Genomic DNA, 25,193 nt, shown 5'->3' on the forward strand with positions numbered 1-25,193 from the left:
TCGAATTTCATTATTTTCTTTTGCATTGGTTGACGTTAGGTCTAATTTCACCAAAATTCTTCTTGAATTTGCCCACATTTTTTTTGTTGGTTGCTAAAGCTGCTTCACATGTTGTTTTCTCTCTCATCAGTCTTATCTATTCTCGTGTCTTCAATGCATTAAGCTATTTTGCCAAAGATTTTTTTGAGAAATTCTTGGTATTCTCAAAGGTAGTGATGGTTACTTCCTATCTTTCATGCATCGTTACAAGAATTTTTTCAACAACTCTAGAATCAGTAAATTCTAATCCTAGACGTCTCACATTGTTTGCAATATATTGACGTGCTTGTTAGAGTAATTTTGAATCATCTCAAAATCCTTCATTCTTTGAACTTTGAATTCCCGAATCAAGTTGAGGACTTGCATGCCTTTAATTCTTTCATCTTCTTCATATTCTTTCTTGAGATAATCCCATAACTCCTTTGCTGATTTCAAGGACATGATTCTTGTGAAAATAGCAGTTGAGTCATCAACACACAAGTAGACCTTTGACTTTGCTTTCTTTGTCTTCTTTTGCTTTTGCACTTTTATTTGTGCCATGGCAGAATTGTTCGTAAGAATAGAGATTTCATAACAACATTCTTCCATTCCTTCCCACTTATCCAAAGCTTCCAAATACACCTCCATACACATTGTCCAAAGTTGACAGTTTCTTTCGTTAAACACTGTCAGAGCAATTCCGGAGAAACTTGCTTCAGATTCCATGATGTTAAACTTGCACACCGTATCCTTAGGAATAGGGTTATAGACACCAATTTGTTGTTGATTGAACAAGAATAGAAAAATAACGTTGAGACAATAATGGAAAAGAACAATGTTAATGAACATTAGAAAAGTTACAGTACATACATGCCGTCTGAAAACAACTCAACAAAGACAACAATTGGTTCATAAAAACAATAACTGCTAATAACTACCAAAAACAACATATTTGTAAACTGAACATCAGTTACTAAATTAAAAATAACTACCACCCAATACAATTTCTACATCAGCAGCACTAAACACAATCATCAGCAGCACTTTGAGCTGACTTGCCATACTAGAAGTGTCATGGCAAGGGACATCATGTCTTTGCACTAAGCATACTAAAAGCTAGTTTTCCAACCTAGAATCATCTTTTCCAACTTCAGCGACGCGAACACGTAATTCACACTCATGTATAAGTTCGAAAATGCAGACATCTCCAACTTTTATGTTGTTTCCACGAACAAAATTCACCCATCCTCCACATAGAGTGTGATCTGTATTCACTCTAGTCGTTGGAACAGAATTAACAGTCCATTGTTCTCCCTTCAAATTATGAAGAATAATCTTTATCTTGCGGTTTGGAAGATGTGCCTTTGAGAATTGGTGGGGTACATTCTGCATCATATCAATTATAAATCACTATCAACAAGAGCTTCAATGTTAATGGCAAGCACAGTGAATAGGAAGAAAACTTTACATAACAAATAATACGACCAATAATCTTAAAATAGGAAATATTAAAGAAGGAAAGTTAAAATTGCAATATTGATATACAGAATTTTAAGAAAAGAAAACTATGACAAGATAACAATAACAATTGGTACTTCTTGGAGAAATACAACATAGAAATTGCTTAGAATTCAATTTGTAAATCTCATAGCACTAATTGAGAAGTTTGTCAAGCAGCATTTCACTAAGTATTGAAATATCATTCCAATATTCATTGAAGTGCAAGTACAGTAATATTTCAAATCTACCAAGATTGACTCATTAATTAGGACTCGTATCACTATGGAATTGTGGATGGAATTTTCACTGAGATCATTTTTTACTGGTAATGTATACATCTTAAATGCTTCTTCTTTTTCTTTATAAAATACATCTTAAATGCTTTAAGCTATGCTTACCAAGTTACCATCCTCCACACATAAAAGGAGAAATACTAAAAGGGCAACCCGGTGCACTAGAGCTCCCGCATATGCAGGGTCCGGGAAGGGGTCCCACCATTTGGTGTATTGTACGCAGCCTTACCCTGTTTTCCACAAGAGGCTGTTTCCAGGACTTGAACCCGTGACCTTTCAGTCACATCACAACAACTTTATCAGTTGCGCCAAGGTTCCCCCTCATAAAAGGAGAAATACTGTTTCAGTAAAAATTAATATACTCCAACAATATCAGTTTGTCAAGCAAATGAAACACTACCCAGGTTACTTAAAGATAAGGGCGGAGGGATAAAACAACATTATTTGGGAGGAAAATTATGAATTACAAAAGGAAAAAGCTCACCAGAATACGTGGACCATCGACATTGAACGTTTTGATCATTTTAACAAAATAAGGAAAAGAGGAGGTAAATGATTCGGCTATCTTTTTCTCAGCATGCGATGATGATAACTTTGACAGTGCTGCCTCTGTGTGGTATTGAACAGTTCAATCATGAGTTTTAAATAAAATAATAAGCTTTGGCATAAATATAAGGAATTGAATGCAAAATACTCTTTCCTAGACAAGTATCAGTTTGCTAGGGAAGATCAGATGAGTTTTAATACATATTTTTTAGACCCAAAATAAAATCAAAGGCAATTGCGTGTTTAGAAGATAGGCAAAGTCAAGGAAATCACAATCTTTTCTTCAAGCATTCACAAGGAGGAAAACTAATTGTACTTTTGTGTATGTTGATGATATTATGATTACAGAAGATAACTTCAGAGACAGTTTAATATTTCCTTCTTGAACAATATTGCAATTTTAACTTTCCTTTTTATCTTCAGTTGTCTGTATTCTATTTTACAATTTCTACTGGGCAGAGGGTATTGGTATTCATCCTCTGAAAGAGCTTTGCTCTATGGATTATAGGAGGAAACTCATGTAATCATTTTATGTTAGCAAATAACACACTCATTCTATACTATTACGTTTTTGAGTCTCTATCAATTGGTCACCTGCCGGATATAAGAGGGAAACCAGTGACGATGGACAACATGTGGGCTACGATGGTAGAGTCACCGGATTTCACGTTAAAGATCCTATTGGATGGGTTGAAAGAGCATCAAGGGTGAAGCTGGTCTTATTTTTGGTGTGCAGAGAACTCAAATGTTGACTGAGAATCATTTTCCATTTCCATGATTAGAAGATTTGGAACACAGGTGGGAACTCAGTTGAACAGCTAATGCTGGAAAATCAAGAATCAGAACTAAAACTGTAAAACAGAATAGAAACAATTATCATGACCTCCTCATGACACTGCCTCTCTAAATATTCCCCTCTTCCATGTGTATTTCTCTCCCTCTCTCCAACTAAGTTGACAACTAAGCACTCTCCTCTCCATTTGGACCTTTCCCTTAATGGGTCCTATCACATTTATTAAAGGAAAAATAAAGCTTGAGATGAAGCAACACATATTGATCTCTCAAAGGAAATTAGTGTTTGACCTTTTGCAGGAAACAGGTAAGCTTGAATGCAAACTTGCGAGTGCTCCCATTGAGCAAAATCACAAGAAAAGCTATGACGAGGAAAGTGCCAAATTTATTGCAAACCTACAATTCCTTTCCACTAATCCAGAAGGTCGGACTAATTTGTTGCAAACCAGAAATAACAGAGGCAAGAAATTAAAGAGAATCCTATAATTACAAATGAAATGTGAGTGTTTATTGATGATAAATCCCTAACTACACAGAGCAATGCTCTACACAGAGAAAACACACAATTCTCTGACCAAACAAAACAATGATTCTTCTATGATACCCTCTATCTCTCCACAACTACCACCTCATATAACCAAATCCCAAATTACCCAACTAACTCTCACTTTCCCTCCTTGCCACCTCATTGTTCTCTCTTTTGTAGTTTCTCCTTACATAAAATCTCCATACTTTGAGTTTATTCCCTTTGTCACTCAAGCCCAAGTCATCTGCTAAAGTTAAGGCACTAGAGAAAGTATGTCCTTTTTAAGTAAAAACATGTGACATAACAGAAGTATATACCGATACATTATATATGAATTTCAAAATGATTCTTTATTGAAGCCATAAATCAAATGACAAAAGAAAAGTGGTTGGTTATACAAATTTGACAAAAAAGTGGTTGTCTACTCTAAGTTTAGGTACTAATTCATTAGAGTTACATGTCCAAGATGAGATACATATCCAAATAGACACACATTAGATGTTCTTATCAATTGGGTTCAGTTTAGTATTGAATTGATATACAACTCGTGTCTATCGTAAGATACTCATAAACCACGCTTAGGACCATTTTAAAAAGCGGAAAAAACTAGTTTGCACAACGAACATGAAGTTATCTTCTTAAGCTTTTGCAAACATCATACCAAAGCATGTGTAGCGCAAAGAAACCATGACATCAGAAAGTTTTATTTACCAAATAGTTCAGAATTAATATAGTAAAAGTTAATGGAACAGAAATAAATATTTTAACCAGTGTTCCTTGTTAATTAGGACTCGTATCATGAGCTCTCACAAGAATTACCTGCTTTTGGTTGTCTTCCTCGCTTAGTCTGGACAGGCGTAACTTCATTAACAGGCCTCTTCTTGGTCCTTTTGCCGTTTGTTTGGGAGGGAACCGCATCAGCCATGAACTGCTCAGGGGAAACAGACTTATTTGTGTCTTTTGCCTTTCTACCCCCTTGTTCGGTTGGAGCATTCCCACATTTTCCAACAAAATAAGAAGCTGCCTTCTCACAGAAACTATCTCCATCAAAGATTAAAACCTCAAAGAGTGATTTACCGTTGTACTTAAAGACAAGGAAATCATTCTGTTTCAAAGAGTGATCTTTAATGAATCGTTTCCAACCGTCCACAAAGTAAACAGTGTCATCTCTAGTTGTCAACCCTATATTCCACACAACTCCACTAGGACCTTTAAGGGTCACATTTTCTGGCAACTTCTTCTTTAAATTGTCTGAGAATGTTTTAGGAAGTGCCTGAAATTAAAATATAAATTTCCATCTGAGATTAAAAGATACATTGAGCTGAAGAGCCTACGAGATATTGGTAGAATATACATATACGTAAGAGCTAAACTTAACTATTTGCTTGAAAAACAGCTATTAATCATCTCCAGTTCACAAATTACATAAATAGTGTTTGCAGAATTGGAAAAAGACTAATAAACCAAGAGCAAAACATAATTATTTGCCTGAAAAACAGCTACTAATCAATCTCCTTATTCACTTCCTTTTATTTTCCTTTAATCAATCTACTTAAATGTAGATGCATGGTTCCTCTATTGCAATGCAAGCTCAAAACAAAGCGTCTCAAAAGCAAACACTAGAAAGGGAGGAAGGAAAAAAAACAGATCTACAACTATTGTCAAAGTTCATAAGCCATTATTTAAAAACAAACACAAATAGATCAAAACTTTCTTCAAAAGAATTAACTGCAGTTAAAGAAATGGTAGATAGATAAAAAATTTAAAAGCTGGACAAGTTAAAATAATAAAGAAAAAGGAAAAGAACTTGAAAATAGTATGAACATGAAATGAAGTGCATGTACTCAACACCCAAGGAAAAGAGAAAAAGGAAACAAGAATGAAGGGAGTACTAACAAGTTGCTGTTCAAAATCGGTGCTAAGAAATTGGGCGAAATGGATGAATTGGAAATGGGTCCAGTAAATGTCTTCCTCCCATGATTTTTCAGGCAAACCGCATTCAACACTGCCATTAGAAGGAGTATTGACTTCTTCAACAGAAGTGTCTGTGTCCTTTGCCTTGCGACCCCCTTGTTCAGTATGAGCTTGTCCACGTTCAAGAATAAAATATGAAGCTGCTTTCTCACAGAAGCTTTCTCCATGAAAGATTAAAACCTCAAAGAGTGATTCACCATTGTACTTGACGACAAGGAAATCATTTTGTTTCAAAGAGTGATCTTTCACGAATTGTTGCCAACCATTCGTTGCGTAAACTGTATCATCTCTAGTTGTCAGCCCTATATCCCACAAAACTCCACTAGGACCTTTAAGGGTCACATTTGCTGGCAACTTGTTCTTTAAATTGCCTGAAAATGTTTTAGGAAGTGCCTGCAATAAAAGTATAAATTTCCATTTGAGACTATGAAACATTGAGCTGAAGAATCTGAGATGTTGGTAGACTAATATATCTACCTAAGAGCTAAGCATAATTATTTGCTTGATTCTTCAAAAAAAAATATATATATTTGCTTGAGAAACAGCCATTAATCATCCCAAGTACATGCTTTATGGTTTGAATTCAAACCACTTGTTGTAAAAACCAATGAGAACAGTGGCAACCAAAACTAAACAGCTTAAGCAACAGTAGATTCAGCCAAGAACAAATCTAGAACCTATGGGTAATACAAATCAAAACAACGAATCCAAATACATACAAGATAAAGAAAGAAGAGGAACAAACACACTAAGATTGTTTATTTAGTTCGGACCAAATTGACTTACGTCTGGGGGGAGAGCAACTCTTTGATCAACTATCAATAAGTCTTAACAAGAGATACAAAAGAGTTACAAAAAATTAGCTTACAATGTTCAACTTTCTACCTTTCCCCTTTCTCTCACGAGAGCTACAAAAGTGCTCAAGAGCAATCCCTAATTTCACTCTACCCCTCTTTTGGTTCTTACTCTTGGTTACACGAAAAAACTGAAAAGCCAGATCCGCACACCAGCACATGGCGCATGGCCTGGAGCGTCTGGCACCCAAGACAGACTCAACACGCAATCCTGCGCAGCCAAAACACGCCCAGCACAGCATGGCGCAAATTGGCAGCCCCAAGCCATCCCATGCTGCTGTCAAACTCCTGGCGTTGCGCCTAGCGCAATCTGGCAGGATGCCCAGATACTAATTTGAAGGCACTTTTTCAACAATTTACATAATTTTTGCAGAATAAGGAAAAGAACAATAAACCAAGAAACCCTTACACCACAATCTCTTTTTTCACTTTCTTATCTTTTCCTTTTTAGCATGATTCTTTTGCAATACAAACTCAAAACAAAGGGTATCAAAAGCAAAAATAGAAACTTTAACGAAAAGCTGAAAACTTTGTTCAAAAAGAATTAATTGCAGTTAAATGGATTGTAAAAATATACAAAATTTAAAAAGTGGGCAAGCTAAAATAGTGAATAAAAAAAAACTTTAAAAAGTGAAAAATAGATTAAATGAAGTGCATGTACAAATATGAACAGCTTAGAAAGAAAAGGATAAAGGAAAGAAAAGAATACTTACAAGTTGTTGTTCCAAATGGGTGGTTTGAAGAAATTGGGTGAAACGGATGAATTGGAAATGGGTCCAGTAAATGTCTTCCTCCCAAGACCTGCTGTTGTTTGGTGTTCCTCCTCCTCCTCCCATTTGAATTAACACAGTGAAAGAGATAATGAAAGTTGCAAGGGTTTTGTTTTGGTTGGAGCAAGAGAGACAGAAGGGTACAGGCTGCTTTAAACCTCAACAGTTTACGAGGAAGACGAATGACAGAAACGAAACATTCATTCCAGTCAATGACCCTAGTCATCTTAAATCTTTTACTTTTTACTGCTCCATCCTCCCGCGTAGTATAGAGGCATCTAGTTTTTTTCATTTGAGTTTTTAATTAAACATTTTAAAAGAAGAAATTATTTTATAAAAAAAAGTTAAATATTTCAATTTTGGATGCACTAATTAAACATATTTTTATGATAAGGGAGCATATATACAGTAATAATGCATTGGAACTTGTGAAGTCAAATCTTTAAAGGTTTAAAAAGTGTTATTTTTAAACTAAAACTTTCTTTTTTTGGTTTTCTTAACCAATGTCCCGGGGACACCGGTTAACACAACACTTATGATAAATAATCATTTAAAAGCCTTAACAAATGACTCGAGGACACCAGTTAACATTTCCCTTTTCATTTTTACCTTTTACTGCTCTCTCCAATAACTCACCATTTTGTTCATTTGACGTGTGCAAAGAATTTTTTTTTATGTGTAAGAAAGATCCTTAAAAAAAAACAAGTGTAAGAAAAATAAGAATGGTTTTGAGAGTTTTATCGAGTATTAGTGCATTTCATATTATCACATATGCAAAGTACAATATATTAAATTGAGAACGATGAAATTAGTATTAATTAAAGTTATAATTAAAAAAAAATTAATGTTGCATTGAAAAATGAAATGGATCATTAATTTTGGGACATTTTTTATTTTTTTTGCAAACGACTTTGTTATTTTGGGATGGAGGAAGTAATTGTGGGTTATGCTAGTTAAAGATTAGTAATTGATAAATTTTATTTCTTCAAAAAAAATTGATAAATTTTATGTTGAAAAAGTTACTTTTTGTTGTTTCAATATCTTGAATGCACAATTTTCAAAATAAATTTCCACTTTAAACTTCTAAACAAAGACAGTAACATTTCCAAATAATTAATGTGTCCATTTTATGTATGAATGTATATAAAATACCCTTTGTATGCGTATGTAGTAAATTTTGTTTTTTCATACTTCATTTGTCCCAAAATAATTGGCGTATTTCATTTTTTAATACAATATTAATCACTAACTTTTTTTAATTGTACATTATAATTAATACTAATTTTTTATATAATTAATACTAATTTTATCACTCTGAATTCAGTATTATCTTCCAATTTGCATTTAGAATAATTTTTCTCTCTCTTTCATTTATACAATTTTCTTAATACGTGTGAAAGGAATAAATGTTTCATTTATTTTAGGATAGAGAGATCGTATTTGAAGACACTTCATGATACTCCCTCCGGTCAAATTTATAAACAAAAAATAATTTTTTAGATTCATTGAATAACTAATGTATTTGACCAATATATATACCACATACATTAGATATTCAATAAATCTAAAAAGTTGTTTTTTATTTATAAATGCGACCAGAGAGAGTATTATCTAGGGATTTATTTAGAAAAGAAATAATATATGTATTTAATAATTTGAAAAAAAAATGTTTATATTTATGGAGAAAATTTTAGTCAAATGAGTGATTATATTTAGGGACATTGTGAGCGTAATGTTTTACCATAATTTTTGTTTTGAAAAATTATAAAAAGCTTCTCCCAAAAAAATAAATTCAAAATTTCAGTTTGTTAACAAAATCTTTAAGGATACCATAAAAAAAAATAAAAAAAAAAAGATCTTAACGAAATCTTTAAGGATAGCATCGAAAAACTTGTTATTCCTAACCCTTGAAATCATTAGAAAAAATCTTTCAATGTTTAGGAATAGCAGGTTTTTGAATAAAACATACCAATATAAGACATATTTAAGAATTAAACTAATTAAGACAAGATAATTGAGTATCTAAAGATGTATTCATAGATATTGAAGTATTTTTTGTACATTTAAAAATCATAGATTTTGAAGTATCTAAAGATTAATTTTCTTAATTGTCTACTGGACAATGTCTTAGTACTACATATGATCTATGCAACACAACACTTGAATTCGCCAGTATGAACCAATTCAACGAGAGAGAAAAAAAGTATTTTGTCAAAACAAAAACAAACAAAAAAACGGAAAATTTTATGTTGAATCCATCATATTGGTTCCATTAGTATTTTATCGAATCTTGTTTTGTATGGTACCTTCAAGGCATATTCCCCACTTTATGGGAGGATTATGCCGACTAGTACTCACAACTCTTAAAGCACCTTCACTTCGTCGACTTTGATGTTAGTAGACTGTGTATAGTATACCTTTAGCTCGGCACCCCATCGAAAAGGAATTTTGGTTAGGGGAAGACCGAGCTAAGGGTGTGAACCCTCAAGAGAAACCGACTTAGGGCTCAAAACTTGCGGAGGTCGGCTGGTCATTCATCCTAGAGCGACGATATGACTAATGTGGCCACGTCACACCCAAACATTGATCTGCATGGCAAGATATTTCTTGGGGCTCGTGCCTCCTATGAATTTGGGTAAAGACAATGATTGGGAAAGCCCACGTGAGGAAAAATAAAATAAAATAACTCTTATAAAAGGAGGACTTAGCTTATAGGGTAAGAGATAGTATTTTACTACACATCACAGACACACCTTCAAACCCTAGGCAGTCACCCCTCCCTGTCCAAAGCTTATGTGATTGCATTTTGCATAGAAAATTGTTAAATGTCACGAAAAATATTCACAAAATGGAGCACAAAATATTTTTGTTGAAATGGTATGTTCATGCAGATTCTTGATTTGTCCAAGTCATTTATTGAGTTTCTCTTCACTTTTCATATGTAGGACGCCACACATAACAAAGTCATAAAGTTAACCTCTTTTTCATTTTGTTTTTGGCGTCTGTGTTCCCACCCATGTGACCAAAAGTCAGGCAAGGTTATTTTAGACTACGAGCGTGACGATGAAGAAACACATGCGAGGTTTGAAATAACGTGAATGGTGAAGGTGGGTTCTAAGTCCATATAGTATTGAATGGGAGGATAGATATGAAAATAAGCGGTTCATGTGAGTACAACTCAGTTGATAGATATATTGCGGAAGGTTTGGCTAGCCTAGTTAAGAAAAGGTCTGGAAAGAGGATTATTTTGCTCATACTATGTTCATCCTAGAATTTCTTTTCCAATTTTGCAATTCGTGGACGATACAATTATTTCTTGTGTGGATTCGGTTGAGAATCTGTGGTGAATCAAGGCAATCTTGAGGAGTTTTGAGATGTTGTATGGACTTGAGGTGTATTCAAGCAACTTAATTGTCATCAATGTTAATGACAAGTTTATGAATATGGCTTCCACTTTTCTGTCATGTCGTGTTGGTTCTTTCCGATTCAAATTTCTAGGAATACCAGTTAGTGTTAACTCTCACTTAAAGTCTACATGGTTACCTATGGTGGAAGATTCAGACACAAATTGTAAATGTGGAAGAGCCATCAGTTATGGTTCAATTTTTCACAGGTTTGGTCATGGTGACGGCAATTATTTATGAACTGATAAATGGTGTGGCTTACTGGCTCAGCAGCTTTTTCATAACTATATCCTCAGCTGTTCAACTAAGCTTTGGATAGGGAGGATGTGATTTTCCAACAAGGGTGGATTTGAGGGGTTTCATTGGACTTGGAAGTGGGAATTGGAGGCAAAATTTGGAAGGAAGAAGAGATAAGGCTTGATCCGGATTCCAAAGGTAACCAACATAACAGTTTTCAAAAGCACTCACTTTCTGCTTCCACAACCACCACCCTCGCCGGCAGAGGGGGGAGGATTTCTTTCTCCCTGACATTCTCAAACTCATAACCCCTGGACTGTGACAGGACCTTACGAAATGTTCTTACCCCTGTCACCAACCTACCACCCTTAGTGAGAGTCACCTCATGTTCATACGAAGAAGGATGAGGTTGATGAGAGTGTGGTGGTTTAGGAGAATCCCTCCCAAACCTTGTCATGTTGATTCTCAGACTAAGATCATTCACTCTAATCTCTTGCAACTTGGACAGAAACACCTCTGCATCTTGCACTCCATAGAATATCACAAAACCGAAGCCCCCGAAAGTTCCTTTTCACCAGCACAAAAATATGTCATCACTGCCGATATTAGTAAATTCATTTATGCTGAGTTTTATATGAACAATTGAGAAACATAATGTTTCTTATTTTTAGTCATTGTACATCAATGATAATTTTGCTTAATTTGGCCTTGTATGATTGCTATAAGTTCACTTATTAATAGTTATTCTTTTTTTATTTTAAGCCTTTACTCCAACTTCAAGCTCAAATAGCTCAACAAAATAAAATAATTCAGCAATCATCTATCTATCAGAGTACAATTGTTACATATATGTCGATAAATGGCATGTCAATAGTGCTCTAACATGCATTAGTCCTAGTTTATCCATCAAGCCACTAAATGTACATGAAATACGATTCAAGAATTATTTTACAATCGTGTAACTGAGTATGAAAGTGACTCTAATAGTTGGCTGAGTCTTCAAGTTGTTACATAGACAATCACAAATTCACAATGATATGAACTAAAAAGCAGTGGAGTGATCGATAATTAATACATTATATGATCTTGATTAGTGATGAGTTTACGAAGAGACAGCATGAATTTACAGACATCCATAAAGTCTTCTGCGACTCTTACTACAAAATTGATTCATCTGTCTCACGAACAGAACGTTAGCAGGTAGAAGGATGGAACAATAGCAAACTACATGCTATTAAGTTTCATATGCTCATTTTGATGGTCAAGACCTTCCTTTCCAACCTGGCAGTCTAGCCCATCTTTTCCAACCTCAGCACTGCGAACACGTAACTCAGACTCATCAATAAGTTCGAAAATGCAGACATCTCCAACCTTTATGCCATTGGCACGAACAAAAGCCAACCATCCTGCAGATAGAATGTGACTTGTTTTATGCTGCCTTTTAGCTATAGCAACAGCCTTAACAGTCCAACGTTCTCCCTTCAAATTATGAAGAATAATTTGTATATTTCCTTTTGGAAGATGTGCCATTGAAAATTCACAGGGTACATTCTGCATTATATCAATTGTAAATCAGTATCAGCAAGAGCTTCAGTGTTAATGCCAATCACAGTTGAATAGGAAGAAAACTTTACATAACAATGGTTAAGTTAAAATTGCAATATCGTTCGATACAAACGTTGAAGGTAAGAAAACTATGATAGCAAAACAATTTGTACTTATAGAACATAGTAACTGCATCATCTACACTGAGTATGTAAATATCATTCCGACATGCATTGAAGTGCAAGGGCAAGAATAGTTCAAATCTACCAAGGTTGAAGCATTAATAAGGACAGGTGTCTGTATCACTATGGGAATTATGGATGGAATTTTCTTTGAGACCATCTTTTACTGGTAATTTATACATCTTAAATGCTTTATTCCATGCTTACCATCCTCCATATATAAAAGATGAATGCTGTTTCGGTAAAAATTAATATACTCCGAGCAGATCAGTTTCTCAAGCTAATGAAACACTACACAATTACTTTAAAATAAGGGCGGAGAGATAAAACAACATTATTTGGGAGGTAAATTAAGAATCACAAAAGGGAACAACTCACCAGAATACATGAACCACCGACACTGAACTTTTTTATTATATTAACAAAATATGGAAAAGAGGAGGTAACTGATTGTGCTATCTTTTTCTCATCCTTTCTTGATGACTTTGACAGTGCTGCCTCTGTGTGGAATTGAACAATTCAATCATGAGTTTTTTTAATTGAAGTAATAAATCAAATGATAAAACAAAAGTGATTGGTTATACCAATTTGACAAAAAAAAAATGGTTGATTACTCTAAGTATAGGTACTGATTCATTAGAAATAATCAAAACTGATCATAGGGAATCAGGATTCAAGATGAGATTCATGTCCATATTGATACACACTACATGTTCGTACAGATTCGGTCCAGTTTAGTATCAAATCCAGATACGACTCGCCTGTGTCATTTGATACTGATAAAACACGCTTAGGACCATTATAAAAAGGGGGGACATGCAGTTATCTTCTTAAGCTTTTACAAACTTCAAAGCAAAGCATGTGCAGCATAAAAAACCCATGGCATCAGAATGTTATAGTTACTAAATAAGCTAGAATAAATATAGTAAAACTTAATAGAAAAAGAGAAATGTTTTGACCAGAATGTTCCTTGTTACAAGCCCTCAAATCAAGTGCTCTCTCGCTAGAATTAGCTTCTTTGGGTGGTCTTCCTCGCTTCTTAGTCTTGACAGGCACGGCTTCTTTAACAGGCTTCTTCTTAGTCCTTTTGCCGGTTGGCTGGAAGGGAAACTGTATAGTTGTCGTCTTAGTGAGTGCATCAGCCATGCATTTCTTAGGGGAAGCAGATTCAACACCAGCATTAAAAGTCTTTCTGTTTGTAGTTTCAAAAGGTACGGCTAATGGCATTCTTATACTGTTAAGACGCTGAAATTTCTCAGGTGAACCACATTCAACACCAGCATTAAAAGGAGTATTGACCTCTCTGACAGAATTCTTTGAATTCGTTCCTTTGTTACCCCCTTGTTCAGTAAGAGCTTGTCCACATTCTAGAACAAAATAAGAAGCTGCTTTCTCACATAAGCTTTCTCCATTAAAGATTAAAACCTCAGAGAGTGATTCACCATTGTACTTAAAGACAAGGAAATCATTCTCTTTCAAAGAGTGATCATTCACAAATCTTTGCCAACCGTTTGTGAAGTAAACAGTGTCATCTTTAGTTGTAAGCCCTATATTCCACACAACTCCACTAGGACCTATAAGGGTCACATTTTCTGGCAACTTGTTCTTTAAATTGTCTGAGAATGTTTTAGGAAGTGCCTGCAATAAAAGTATAAATTTCCATTTGAGATAAGATACATTGATTGAAAAACAGCTATTAATCATCACAAGTACATGATTTCAGCAATGATTTACAGGAAAAGCTAAAAACTGAAAAGCTAAAAACTGAAAAGCTGAAAACTTTGTTCAAAAGAACTAATAAGTGCAGTTAAAGGAATTGTAAAAAGATAAAAAAATTATGAGCATGAGATGAAGTGCATGCACTCAATAGTCAAAGAAAGGTTTCATTTTTGTTTCATTTAGAACATGGAAGGAAAGAAAAAGAGCAAAAAGAAGTACTAACAAGTTGTTGTTGTTGAAAATGGGTGGTACTCAGAAATTGGGTGAAATGGATGAACTGAAAATGGTTCCAGTAAATCTCTTCCTCCCATGATCTTCTTCCACCTCCCATTTGAGAATGAAATAGTTCAAAGCTTCAAGCTTTTTTGTTTTAGTAGGAGAACAACAACAAGAGAAAGTAATGTGTCTTTGTCTTGGGTTGTGTTGTTCCACCTTATGTTGTCTTATTTTTATTTTTTTGTCAATATTTATAAAATGTATAAAAAAATGTTATAGAGACTCTCTTTTTAACCATTTGTCTAACACCCATTTTCTTTTTTTCTGTCAAATTTATTACACTTTGAAAATAAGTCTCATATAAAATGATGAAACCCACGTAAATTTGACATGGTAAGTGTTAGAGAAAATGTTAAAAAAAAAAAATTCTTAACATTTGTGAAAGTATAAATACAAATTTCACAGCGGTACACAATTTTAATAAGCTGAGTGATAGCAAAAAAATTGTTTTTTATCAACTTGATCACCCAACCTTAACCAATCAGAAATATGGTCAAGTTAGTTAGTTTGATTCATTTGATCCCCTAAAAAAGTAAACCAATTTTTTTAAATGGCCGTTTGTTATAGATTTTAAAAAAATGATTTTTTAGTGTTTCATATTGTTTTTTGTAATTATCATCAAAGAGTTTTTAAAAAAAAAATCAAATGAAAAATTGGTTTTTTTTTTTGAGGAAAAATGAAAAATTGGTTTAAACTTTGTTATTTCTTACACGAGATATTAATTCAATTATAAGAGTTTAGTCATGTAGTTCGCTGAGTACAACAAATCCTCTTTGAGACTGTTGAAAAATGGTCAATAGTGCTATTTTATATAATAAAATAATTCCCTTGCCTATTTAAAAAAAAAAATTAATTGGTATAACATCTTATCTTTAAAAGTCATTTAAAGTATTTCATCATTTTGTTACGACTTTCTTTGGATAATAAAATTTTAGAAAAAAAAAAACATAACATGGGAAGCTATTTTGAATAGCTAGCTTCTCATAAAAATCATTTTTGAGACTTTTTTGTGAAAAAGGTGTGATTTTTATTATATTCAATCTTTAAAAATAAATATCTAAGTTACTAAATGTTAAAATTACTCATTTAATTTATAAAGTATATGAGTTCAAAATAACTTTTACTATTTTTGAATAAATTTTCATAAAAATCATTTTTACAAATATAAAGTAAAAATCACTATTTTTAATCTATAATTGTTGAGACGAAATAGTTAATCATTAGTTAATTGGGTGTGTAAGACAATAACTAATGAACTGTTGAGCCTTCAAATAAACAATTAAGCAAAAGTAAAAAGAAAAGTGTGTTATCATCTAAAGTATCATTAGTTATATTTTTCCATTTGTTCCTTCATTAGTTATATGAGAATGCAGCTCATTACAACCCAGCAGTGTCAAGAACTCTGCATTGGTTGAAGCCGCGGGCAGGAGGGAGTATATTAATAACATACATTACAGTCCTAGTTTATCCATCAAACCACTAAATGTACATGAAATAAGATTCAAGAATTAGTTCACAGCCGCATTAACCGATTATGCAAGTGACTCTAATAGTTGGCCGTCTTCAAGTTGTTTTAGAAGGCGCGTCTTCAAGTATGGCCTTTCTTCAAGGCTACTGAATGTTATATAGACAGTCACAAATTCACAATGATATGAACTACAAAGCAATGGCAATATAGATATCGATAATTAATACATTCTATGTGTATGGCGTCCTGCAAAACATAAAGTCTTTTGCGACTCTTACCACAAAATTGATTCATCTGTCTCACAAGCAGAATGTTAGCAGGTATATGGATGCAACAGTAACTAGCTAGATGCTATTAAGTTTCATATGCTCATTTTGATGGTCAAGACCTTCCTTTCCAACCTGGCAGTCTAGCCCTTTTTTTCCAACCTCAGTGATGCGAACACGTAATTCACAGTCATTTATAAGTTCGAAAATGCAGACATCTCCAATCTTAATGTTATTGGCATGAACAAAAGACATCCATCCTGCACATAGAGTGTGACTTTTTGGCACTTTAGCTGTGGGAACAGAATTGACAGTCCAACATTCTCCCTTCATATTATGAAGAATAATCTTTATCTTGCCTTTTTTAAGATGTGCCATAGAAAATTGACGGGGTATATTCTGCATTATATCAATTATAAATCAGTATTAGCAACAGCTTCAGTGTTAATGCCAAGCACAGTGAATAGGAAAGTTTACATAACAAATAATATGACAAAAACTTCAAATGGGAAATATTTGAGGAGAAAGAAAGTTCAAATTGCAATATCATTCAATACAAACTTTTAAGGAAAGAAAACTATGATAACAAAAACAATCGGTACTTCTTGAAGAAATGGAACATAGTAATTGCTACGTGTCTTGCCAGTAGTTGAGAAGTTTGTCAAACAACATCTTCACTAAGTAGTAAGTATTGAAATATCATTCCAACATGCATTGAAGTGCAAGAACAAGAATAGTTCAAATCTACCAAGGTTGACTCGTTAATTAGGACAGGCATCATACGAAATTATGGATGGAATTTTCTTTGAGACCATCTTTTACTGGTAATTTAATCATCTTAAATGCTTTATTCCATGCTTACCAGGTTCCATCCTCCATACATAAAAAGATGAATGCAGTTTAAGTAAAAATTAAAATACTCCAACCAGATCAGTTGCTCAAGCAAATGAAACAAAACACAAAAGGGCAGAGAGATATAACAACATTATTTGGGAGGATAAATTAAGAATCACAAAAGAGAACAACTCACCATAACACATGAACCACCGACATGAAACGTTTTGATTATTTTAACAAAATATGGAACAGAGGAAGTAAATGATTGTGCTATCTTTTCCTCATCACTTCTTGATAACTTTGACAGTGCTGCCTCTGTGTGGAATTGAACAATTCAATCATGAGTTTTAAGAAAAAGGATAGGCTCTGGCATAAATATAAGAATTTGAATACAAAATACTCATTCCATGACAAGTATCAGTTTGCTAGGGGAGATCAGATGAATTTTAATACCAGAAGTAAGAAATTAAAGAGGAAACCGAGAATCGCAAATGAAATGTGAGTGTTTATTTATGATAAATCCCTACTACCCAAAGAGCAATCCTCTACACAGAAATCAAACAATTCTCTGACCAAACAAAACAATGATTCATCCATGATACCCTCCATCTCTCCACAACTCCCACCTCATATAACCGAATCACCAACTAACCAACTAACCAACTAATTCTAACTTTCCCTCCTTGCCACCTCATCATTCTCTTTTCTTATTTCTCCTCGCATAAACTCTCCATACTTTGGGCTTATTACCTTTGTCACTGAGGCCATGTCATCTGCTAAGGTTAAGACCCTATCAGTAAAAACAAAAATCGTTTTTAAGTAAAAACAAGCGACATAACAAAATTCATGATAGTGAATCAGGATTCAAGATGAGATTCATGTCCATATAGATACACACTAGATTTTCGTATCGATTGGGTCCAGTTTAGTACAAAATCAAGATACGACTCGCCTGTATCGCTAGATACTGATAATCATAAACCATGCTTAGGACCATTAAAGAGGGGGAAAAACTAGTTTGCACAATGAACATGGAGTTATCTTCTTACAAACTTCATAGCAAAGCATGTGCAGCACAAAAACCATGACATCCAAAAGTTATAGTTACTAGATGAGTTAGAATTCATATGGTAAAAGTTAATGGGAAAGAAAGAAATATTTTAACCTGAGTGTTCCTTGTTATACGCTCTCTCCCAAGAATTAGCTTCTTTTGGTGTTCTTGCTCGCTTATTAGTCTGGACAGGCGTAACTTCTATAACAGGCTTCTCAGGGGAAGCAGATTTAAAACCAGCATTAAAAGTATTTCCATTAGTAGTTTCAAAAGTTAGAGCTAAAGGTGTTCGTATACTGTCAAGACTCCGAAATTTCTCAGGCGAAGCACATTCAACAACACCACCATTAGGAGTATTGACTTCTTCAACGGAATTGTTTGAATTCTTTCCTTTGTTACCCGCTTGTTTAGTATGAGCTTGTCCACGTTCTAGAACAAAATAAGAAGCTGCTTTTTCACAGAAGCTTTCTCCATTAAAGATTAAAACCTCAAAGAGTGATTCACCATTGTACTTAAAGACAAGGAAATCATTCTCTTTCAAAGAGTGATCTTTCACGAATCGTTGCCAACCGTCCACGAAGTAAACAGTGTCACCTTTAGTATTCAGCCCTATATTCCACACAACTCCACTAGGACCTTTAAGTGTCACATTTTCTGGCAACTTCTTCTTTATATTGTCCGAGAATGTTTTAGGAAGCGCCTGCAAAAAATTTATAACTTTCCAGTTAAGAGTAAGAAACATTGAGCTGAAGAATCTAAGAGATGATGGTAGATTAATATATCTACATATGAGCTAAACATACTTATTTGCTTGTGAAACAGACATTAATAATCTCAAGTACATGATTTACATAGACAATTTTTGCAGAACAAAGAACAGAATTATAAACCATGAAAACCTGCGCTACAATCTCCTTTTTCACTTTCTTTTCAGCCACAAAAATCAAAATTAGAAACTTCAACATGGGTATCCATAACCAAAAGCTCAAAACTTTGTTCAAAAGAACAAGCTGCAGTTAAGGAATTGTAAAAAGATAAAAGATAAAAAAATTCAAAAAGGTGGGCAATTTAGTCCAGAGGGCCTATACTATCACTTTTTCATCAATTTGGTCCCTAAACTATTAAAATGAACTAAAAGATCCCTAAACTATTCTCCTATCCAACTATATAGTCCCTCCCTCAGTTAACAAAATTGAGTGGTTATTCAGAAAACAAATATGAACATTAATAAAGTCACAGCCATTATTTAAAAACAAGCATATATGTATATCCCTAAACTATATAACCAATAATCAAAAGCTCAACATTTTCTTCAGTGCAGTTAAAGGAAATGTAAAAGGATAGAGAATTTAAAAGGTGGGTATAGTGAAAATAAGAAAAAATTGAAAAAGGTTGAATTTTTGGAGAAAAAAGAAGAGAATGAAGAAAGTAGTTACAAGTTGTTGTTGAAAATCGGTGGTGCTCAGAAAAAGGGTGAAATGGATGAACTGAAAATGGGACCAATAAATCTCTTCCTCCCATGATTTGCTATTTTGTGTTCTTCCTTCTCCCATCACTTTTTGTTTTGACAAGAGAACGACACAAACAAAGGTACAAGGTTGAAGCCTGCCTTGATAGCACTTCACGAGGAAGAACATAAATGGTTCCTCCCTTTAAGCCTTTGTAACTGCATTTTATTTGACAAAATCAATTTTATTCTCGGACTAAACAAAAAAAATGAAGTTTGAGTAAATGACTCATATTTTTACCATTAAAATCAATATTATTAATTATTTCATTAATTACCGTATCAAAAAAGACATCTAATTTTAGAGGAAGAGAACTTTTTTCATATAAAAATAATAGTCGTTTAAAGTTTATGTACTGCTTTTAAGATAATGATTAATTGTATTGATTTCAATGATAAAATTGGTACACTTAATAATAACCATCCCCTCATTTATTCATGAGTTTTTAGCCACTAAACTATTTATTAAAAAAAAAAAAACATTGTGTTTGAGGATTCAATTTGTGAATAATGTGAAATGATGATTTTCTTAATTTTTAGTGGGTAATGACTCGTTTGCCTCTAGTCGAGTGTTAAAACGCCCAAATTGTTTTCCTCAAAAAAAAAAAAAAAACGCCCAAATTGTTTTTGAACGTTGCTAACTAATTTTCCTTTTACTAGATCCAAATCTTTATACTAACAATTTAGAGTTCTTAGAAATAGCCTATTTCAAAATTCTCTCCTCTAAAGATGTCCACCTCAACAAAATCCTACTTGGCATTAGTTCCAAAAAATTTCTTCTTATTTTTAATACAAGCTTAATAATTATAATTATTATTAAAAACCATTTTTTATTTAACATTAAATTGTACTTTTTTTTTTGAGAGAAACCTTAAATTGTACATAAAATATATAGTTGGTTACAAACAAATAATTATTAATACAATTATTGTTTCGATTAAAATTTATATGTTACATTAAAAAATTGGCACGTTACAATCAAATAATTATTAATATAATTATTGTTTTGATTAAAATTTATATGTTACATTAAAAATCTGTACGTTACAATCAAATAATTATTAATATAATTAGTATTCGATTAACATTTATATGGTACATTAAAAATTTGGTAGGTTACAAAATTAAAATAAATAACTTGAATAAATTATATTTTGAATTTTTGTCCGTTACACTATTACAGTAACGTACTAATTGAAAATTTAATTGTAGTAATTAGTTTTTAAGGTTATATAATTAATATTTATTCGTTACAAAATTATATTACTTAATATTAATAATATATTATTAAATTTCAAATGTTATGAAGTTAATTTTTTGTAGGTTACATGAAATATAATCTAATTGTTTAATGCATATTTTATAATATTAACGACGTTGATAATGTTAATTTTAAAACGGTCAAATTAATAATTAATAGATATTAATCGTTATGGTACTATTTTTCTATATAAATAGGAGCGCCTTTGGGTACGAATACACAAGAATCACAAAATATAGTTCTTATTTTTATATTCTTTGGTTCTCTCATAACTATATTCTAAGTTATTTCTGTAATTTTTTCTATTGCAAAGAAAAATGTCTACGAAACACGACTTCATCTCTGATGTTTCGCCAAGAAAACAATCGTGGACATTGGTTGTGAGGTTGTTCGTGCTTGGTTTGTTCAAGACTACAAAAATAAAAAAAACTACCGTTTTCCATGGAGTTGGTTCTAAAGGATCGAAAGGTACTTTTTCCATATCCTTTTTGTTTTTTGTTTTTTTTTTAATTTTTTGTTTAAAGTATAATGTTTTAATCTTTGTCATCTAGGGTGATCGAATTGGTGCGTCTATACGATGAACATTGATACAAGTTCAAAGAGCATCTCCAAGAGGGAATGGTGTTCACGATTTCCTCATTCGATGTTGCTTGCAACAGTGGTTCGTATCGACCATCACACATCGAATACAAACTGAATTTCACAATCAACACAAAAGTCAAACTATCTAAAATTGCTTTGGTCCCAACAAACGTGTATTCGTTTACACCTGCACCTGATACCTGATGTAATTGGAGTCATGACTGTAGTGTGTGTTTAAAGAGAATATCAATGAGACAGTGGAAAAATTAAGATGAATGTCATTGAACTGGAGTCAAATGGGTAAGCTTGATTTTTTGTAAGTGTATTTTTTAAAACATGTATTATGGTATTAATTAATATTTGTATAACCTTTGACAATTTTGAATAGGTATCGCGTTAAATGTACTTTTTTTGGAGAGTATGTTGAAGAGTTGAACTCTTTTCTATCTTTTGGTGAATCTCAAAATGTTGTTGTTGCCATTATGTTGGCAAAAATTAAATTGTTTCAAGGTAATAATTTATAACCATCAATGTAATTGTTTGGTTATATATATTTTTATCATTACAATAATTTTGAACCCACATCCCTACCCCTTTTCTAACTACTTGAAAATTTTAGTGTTAAGTTACTTAACATTTAAGATATTATATATTGATGTAGTTGGTGTCTTGACTAAGATGGATTTTGTTTGAATGAAGACGCCAAATCAATTATATTAAAAATCCTTCAAGCACAAGATGTGCCTAACAAAGGAAAATACAAAGTTCGAGATGCATAGATGTAAAAGAACCAAATCATGAGGTAGAATAACCAAGACAAGTAAATGGATTATTCCAGCAACATTGCAACTCAAAATACGAACCTAATTTCTTAGCATTTTGCCACCACTAAATGAGAATTGTAAATTTATCTAACAACACCATAAACGGGTTCTTGTGACAAAAATGTAAGAATTTATGTCTTTCCAAATAATCCAAATGCAAGTCAACAAAATCAACTAAAAACTAAAATAAACCTTTTTTTGAACCATTGAGAATCATTAAGAGTACTCTCGCAGGAATTAATGGGAAGAACACAATAGTTATCCAACCATTATAGAATATGATGTCAAATATTATCGAAGAATTCACACTAAAAATAAAAATGATTAACATTTTCCTCTTTCTCACACCTGTCAGAACATAAAAATGAGTCTATATTTAAAATGCTCCATCAAGTTAAGTCATCCTCTGTTAGATTCAGTTATTCAAGAGTCTCCACGAAAAGAGAGAGAGATTTAGAGGAACTACTTTGTTCCCAATGAGATTTTCTTAGAGCCATAGGTTCACTATGCTCCACCTGCATCATCTTATGATATACCCCTTTGTCAGAGTACCTTTCACCACGGTCAACTTTCCATGTTCACTTATCAATGACGCTAGCCTTAAAAAAATGTTGTCCAACAAAGAACAACAATATATCCCCTGCACTTCCTTCCAAGAAAAATTCTATGACATCGTCTCAACCCCATCCAACTCTAACCTACGCATCTCCTTAAATGGCACGGAGTTATTTTGAGATAACTAAAAAAGTCTTCTAAATATATTACACAAAGGACCACTCTACAACCACGAATCATGGCAAAAAAGTGTATTTTTCTCATTACTCTCCACTATCGTCAAGTTGTCATCAAACCAATTTCAAATTCCCAATCTTCGCCCCTATTTTAGCACTATGGAAGTGTTTATACCACATATACGCCTAACTGTCCCCACTCTTCACATGAACTCCCTCCAACCTATTCTAATATGCTAAAACTTTAAACCGCAAACTCATTGATCCATATTAGCATCCAAAACAATTCACTTAACAAAGATAAGTTAAAATTCTGCACTATACGAACCTCCAAGCAACAACTATATCGACCAAGAAACACCTTATCCCACTTAACCCAATTGACTTTCCTAGCTTCCACACTCCCTCCACACTAAAAATAATAAGGATTCAATAAAAGAAATTATACTTAAGTGAGCCTTTAAGAATGAAAGAAATTAAACCAACTCTTGTGAGTATTGAAAGAGAATACAAAGATACATTACAAGAACATTGAATTGAATTTGAATGGGTGAACCTAATTTGTTTTTATTTTTTCATTTTAAATATATAACACATTATAATATTTAATTATTATTTTAATTATTTTCAATTAATTTTGAAGATATATCCGTTTGAATGTACTATTTTTCTATCTTCAAGGAATTTAAAAAGGCGACTCCGATAAAAATAGTTATATCTTTATTGTTATATCACTATTTTCACTCTCACAAAAATAGTTATATCTTTATAAAATTTAACCTTTTTGGTCTCAATAAACAGTGATTTATTGTTTCAATTTTAAATATGATGATAAAGTACAACATAATGTCAAAATTATGGAATGAAATCAAACTAAAAAAATCAAATAATATTTGAAAAACCTATTTTTGTGTAAAACCCGTTAAAGAATTTTAAATAAAGTGTATCCCGTGCTTGGCACGGGACATTACACTAGTAGCACTACACTCGAGGATTCAATTCGTGAATAATGTGAGACGATTGTTATACTAGACAACGCCAGAATTCTACCTCCTTGACTCCAATTAAGGGTTAAATTGCCCTTGTATTTCAACCATTGCTTTGTGACTAACGTCTAAAGATAATTATTTTTCCTAATATTTAGTAGGTAATGACAGCATCCTACTCGTGATCACTGCTAAGTGTGTACTCCCTCCGTCCCGGAATATCTGAGCCAGTTTGGTTTTTCACACAGATTAAGAAAAATGTATAAATAAAGGGGAAAGTGGAATATATTGAATTGGGAATGATGAAAGTAGTATTAATTAGAGTTATATTGGATTGGGAATGATGAAAGTTGTATTGAAAATTGAAATGGCTCAGTTATTTTGGGACACTTTTTTTTAGTAAATGGGTCAGATATTCCGGGACGGAGGGAGTACTTAGATACGTGTTTATCAATTTCAACTGAAAAGGATACTAAAAGGTATTTTCGTCTAAAGAAATAGGCAAGAACTCCACGTTGAAACCCCAGGCAGGAATGTTGAAGTGCGACATTGATGCACCGATGTTTCAATCAGATAAACTATATGGATGCGGCTTGTGTCTAAGGGACGAAAATGGCATGGTTATCTAGACATTTTCTCGATGGCAGCAAGGCGCACCTACAACGACTGACGCCGAAGCACGGCCACTCATGGAGGCTTTGAAACGGTTAAGTACATGGTGTCCTTATAGCATCATTCTTTAACAAACAGATGTTACAAATTTGGTAGCATCATAAGGAAATGTAGGGAACTCATGTTACTCTTTAACATACGACAATTGTGTTTTTCATGAGCTTGCTAGATCATCTCGTTTATAGCACTCCAACTTGTATTACGAATTTGGTTATGAATGAAATGATATAAGTTTTCTCTCATTAGATATCAAATTATGAGACGTGAAGTTTTTATTGCACATTTTCATTAACAAAAGCCATTATCAAACAACCATCTATTAATAAATAGGATTGACTTCGTAAAACTATTGTGTACATTATTAGACAATTT

General features: G+C 33.1%; 3 protein-coding genes across 3 annotated transcripts; all 3 read right to left on the reverse strand.

The window, feature by feature from the left end:
- Positions 1 to 841: 841 nt before the first annotated feature.
- LOC146951959 (B3 domain-containing protein REM16-like) lies at positions 842 to 7,475 on the reverse strand. Its single transcript, XM_085756919.1, has 5 exons — positions 7,217 to 7,475; positions 5,572 to 6,042; positions 4,495 to 4,948; positions 2,296 to 2,420; positions 842 to 1,404 (listed from the first exon to the last, which is right to left on the reverse strand). The coding sequence occupies exons 1-5, from the start codon at positions 7,337 to 7,339 to the stop codon at positions 1,135 to 1,137; spliced, it is 1,443 nt and encodes a 480-aa protein (XP_085613045.1). The 5' UTR covers positions 7,340 to 7,475; the 3' UTR covers positions 842 to 1,134.
- Positions 7,476 to 11,812: 4,337 nt separating this feature from the next.
- LOC146951960 (B3 domain-containing protein REM16-like) lies at positions 11,813 to 14,790 on the reverse strand. The gene is made up of 4 exons (XM_085756930.1): positions 14,584 to 14,790; positions 13,601 to 14,279; positions 13,020 to 13,141; positions 11,813 to 12,465 (listed from the first exon to the last, which is right to left on the reverse strand). The coding sequence occupies exons 1-4, from the start codon at positions 14,689 to 14,691 to the stop codon at positions 12,139 to 12,141; spliced, it is 1,236 nt and encodes a 411-aa protein (XP_085613056.1). The 5' UTR covers positions 14,692 to 14,790; the 3' UTR covers positions 11,813 to 12,138.
- A 1,498-nt stretch (positions 14,791 to 16,288) lies between these two features.
- LOC146951961 (B3 domain-containing protein REM16-like) lies at positions 16,289 to 19,882 on the reverse strand. Its single transcript, XM_085756938.1, has 4 exons — positions 19,695 to 19,882; positions 18,373 to 18,958; positions 17,401 to 17,522; positions 16,289 to 16,769 (listed from the first exon to the last, which is right to left on the reverse strand). Exons 1-4 carry the CDS (start codon positions 19,809 to 19,811, stop codon positions 16,449 to 16,451), a joined length of 1,146 nt encoding a protein of 381 aa, XP_085613064.1. The 5' UTR covers positions 19,812 to 19,882; the 3' UTR covers positions 16,289 to 16,448.
- Between the last annotated feature and the right edge of the window lie 5,311 nt (positions 19,883 to 25,193).

Source organism: Medicago sativa, chromosome 1, assembly GCF_051527215.1.
Source record: "Medicago sativa cultivar Bolivia chromosome 1, Bolivia_mono, whole genome shotgun sequence".
Classification (NCBI taxonomy): domain Eukaryota; kingdom Viridiplantae; phylum Streptophyta; class Magnoliopsida; order Fabales; family Fabaceae; genus Medicago; species Medicago sativa.

What these genes read in the sequence shown, in the direction of transcription:
- LOC146951959 (XM_085756919.1), bottom strand. Translation starts at nt 7,339, where the DNA reads ATGGGAGGAGGAGGAGGAACACCAAACAACAGCAGGTCTTGGGAGGAA. An exon ending in CCGATTTTGAACAGCAACTT is followed by an intron (nt 4,949 to 5,571) that starts GTTAGTACTCCC and finishes TTTTAATTTCAG; the next exon opens with GCACTTCCTAAAACATTCTC. An exon ending in AGGAAGACAACCAAAAGCAG is followed by an intron (nt 2,421 to 4,494) that starts GTAATTCTTGTG and finishes AATACCACACAG; the next exon opens with AGGCAGCACTGTCAAAGTTA.
- LOC146951961 (XM_085756938.1), bottom strand. Translation starts at nt 19,811, where the DNA reads ATGGGAGAAGGAAGAACACAAAATAGCAAATCATGGGAGGAAGAGATT. An exon ending in GTATAACAAGGAACACTCAG is followed by an intron (nt 17,523 to 18,372) that starts GTTAAAATATTT and finishes AATTCCACACAG; the next exon opens with AGGCAGCACTGTCAAAGTTA. An exon ending in TCGGTGGTTCATGTGTTATG is followed by an intron (nt 16,770 to 17,400) that starts GTGAGTTGTTCT and finishes GATATAATGCAG; the next exon opens with AATATACCCCGTCAATTTTC.
- LOC146951960 (XM_085756930.1), bottom strand. Translation starts at nt 14,691, where the DNA reads ATGGGAGGTGGAAGAAGATCATGGGAGGAAGAGATTTACTGGAACCAT. An exon ending in ATTTTCAACAACAACAACTT is followed by an intron (nt 14,280 to 14,583) that starts GTTAGTACTTCT and finishes CTTTTATTGCAG; the next exon opens with GCACTTCCTAAAACATTCTC. An exon ending in TTGTAACAAGGAACATTCTG is followed by an intron (nt 13,142 to 13,600) that starts GTCAAAACATTT and finishes AATTCCACACAG; the next exon opens with AGGCAGCACTGTCAAAGTCA.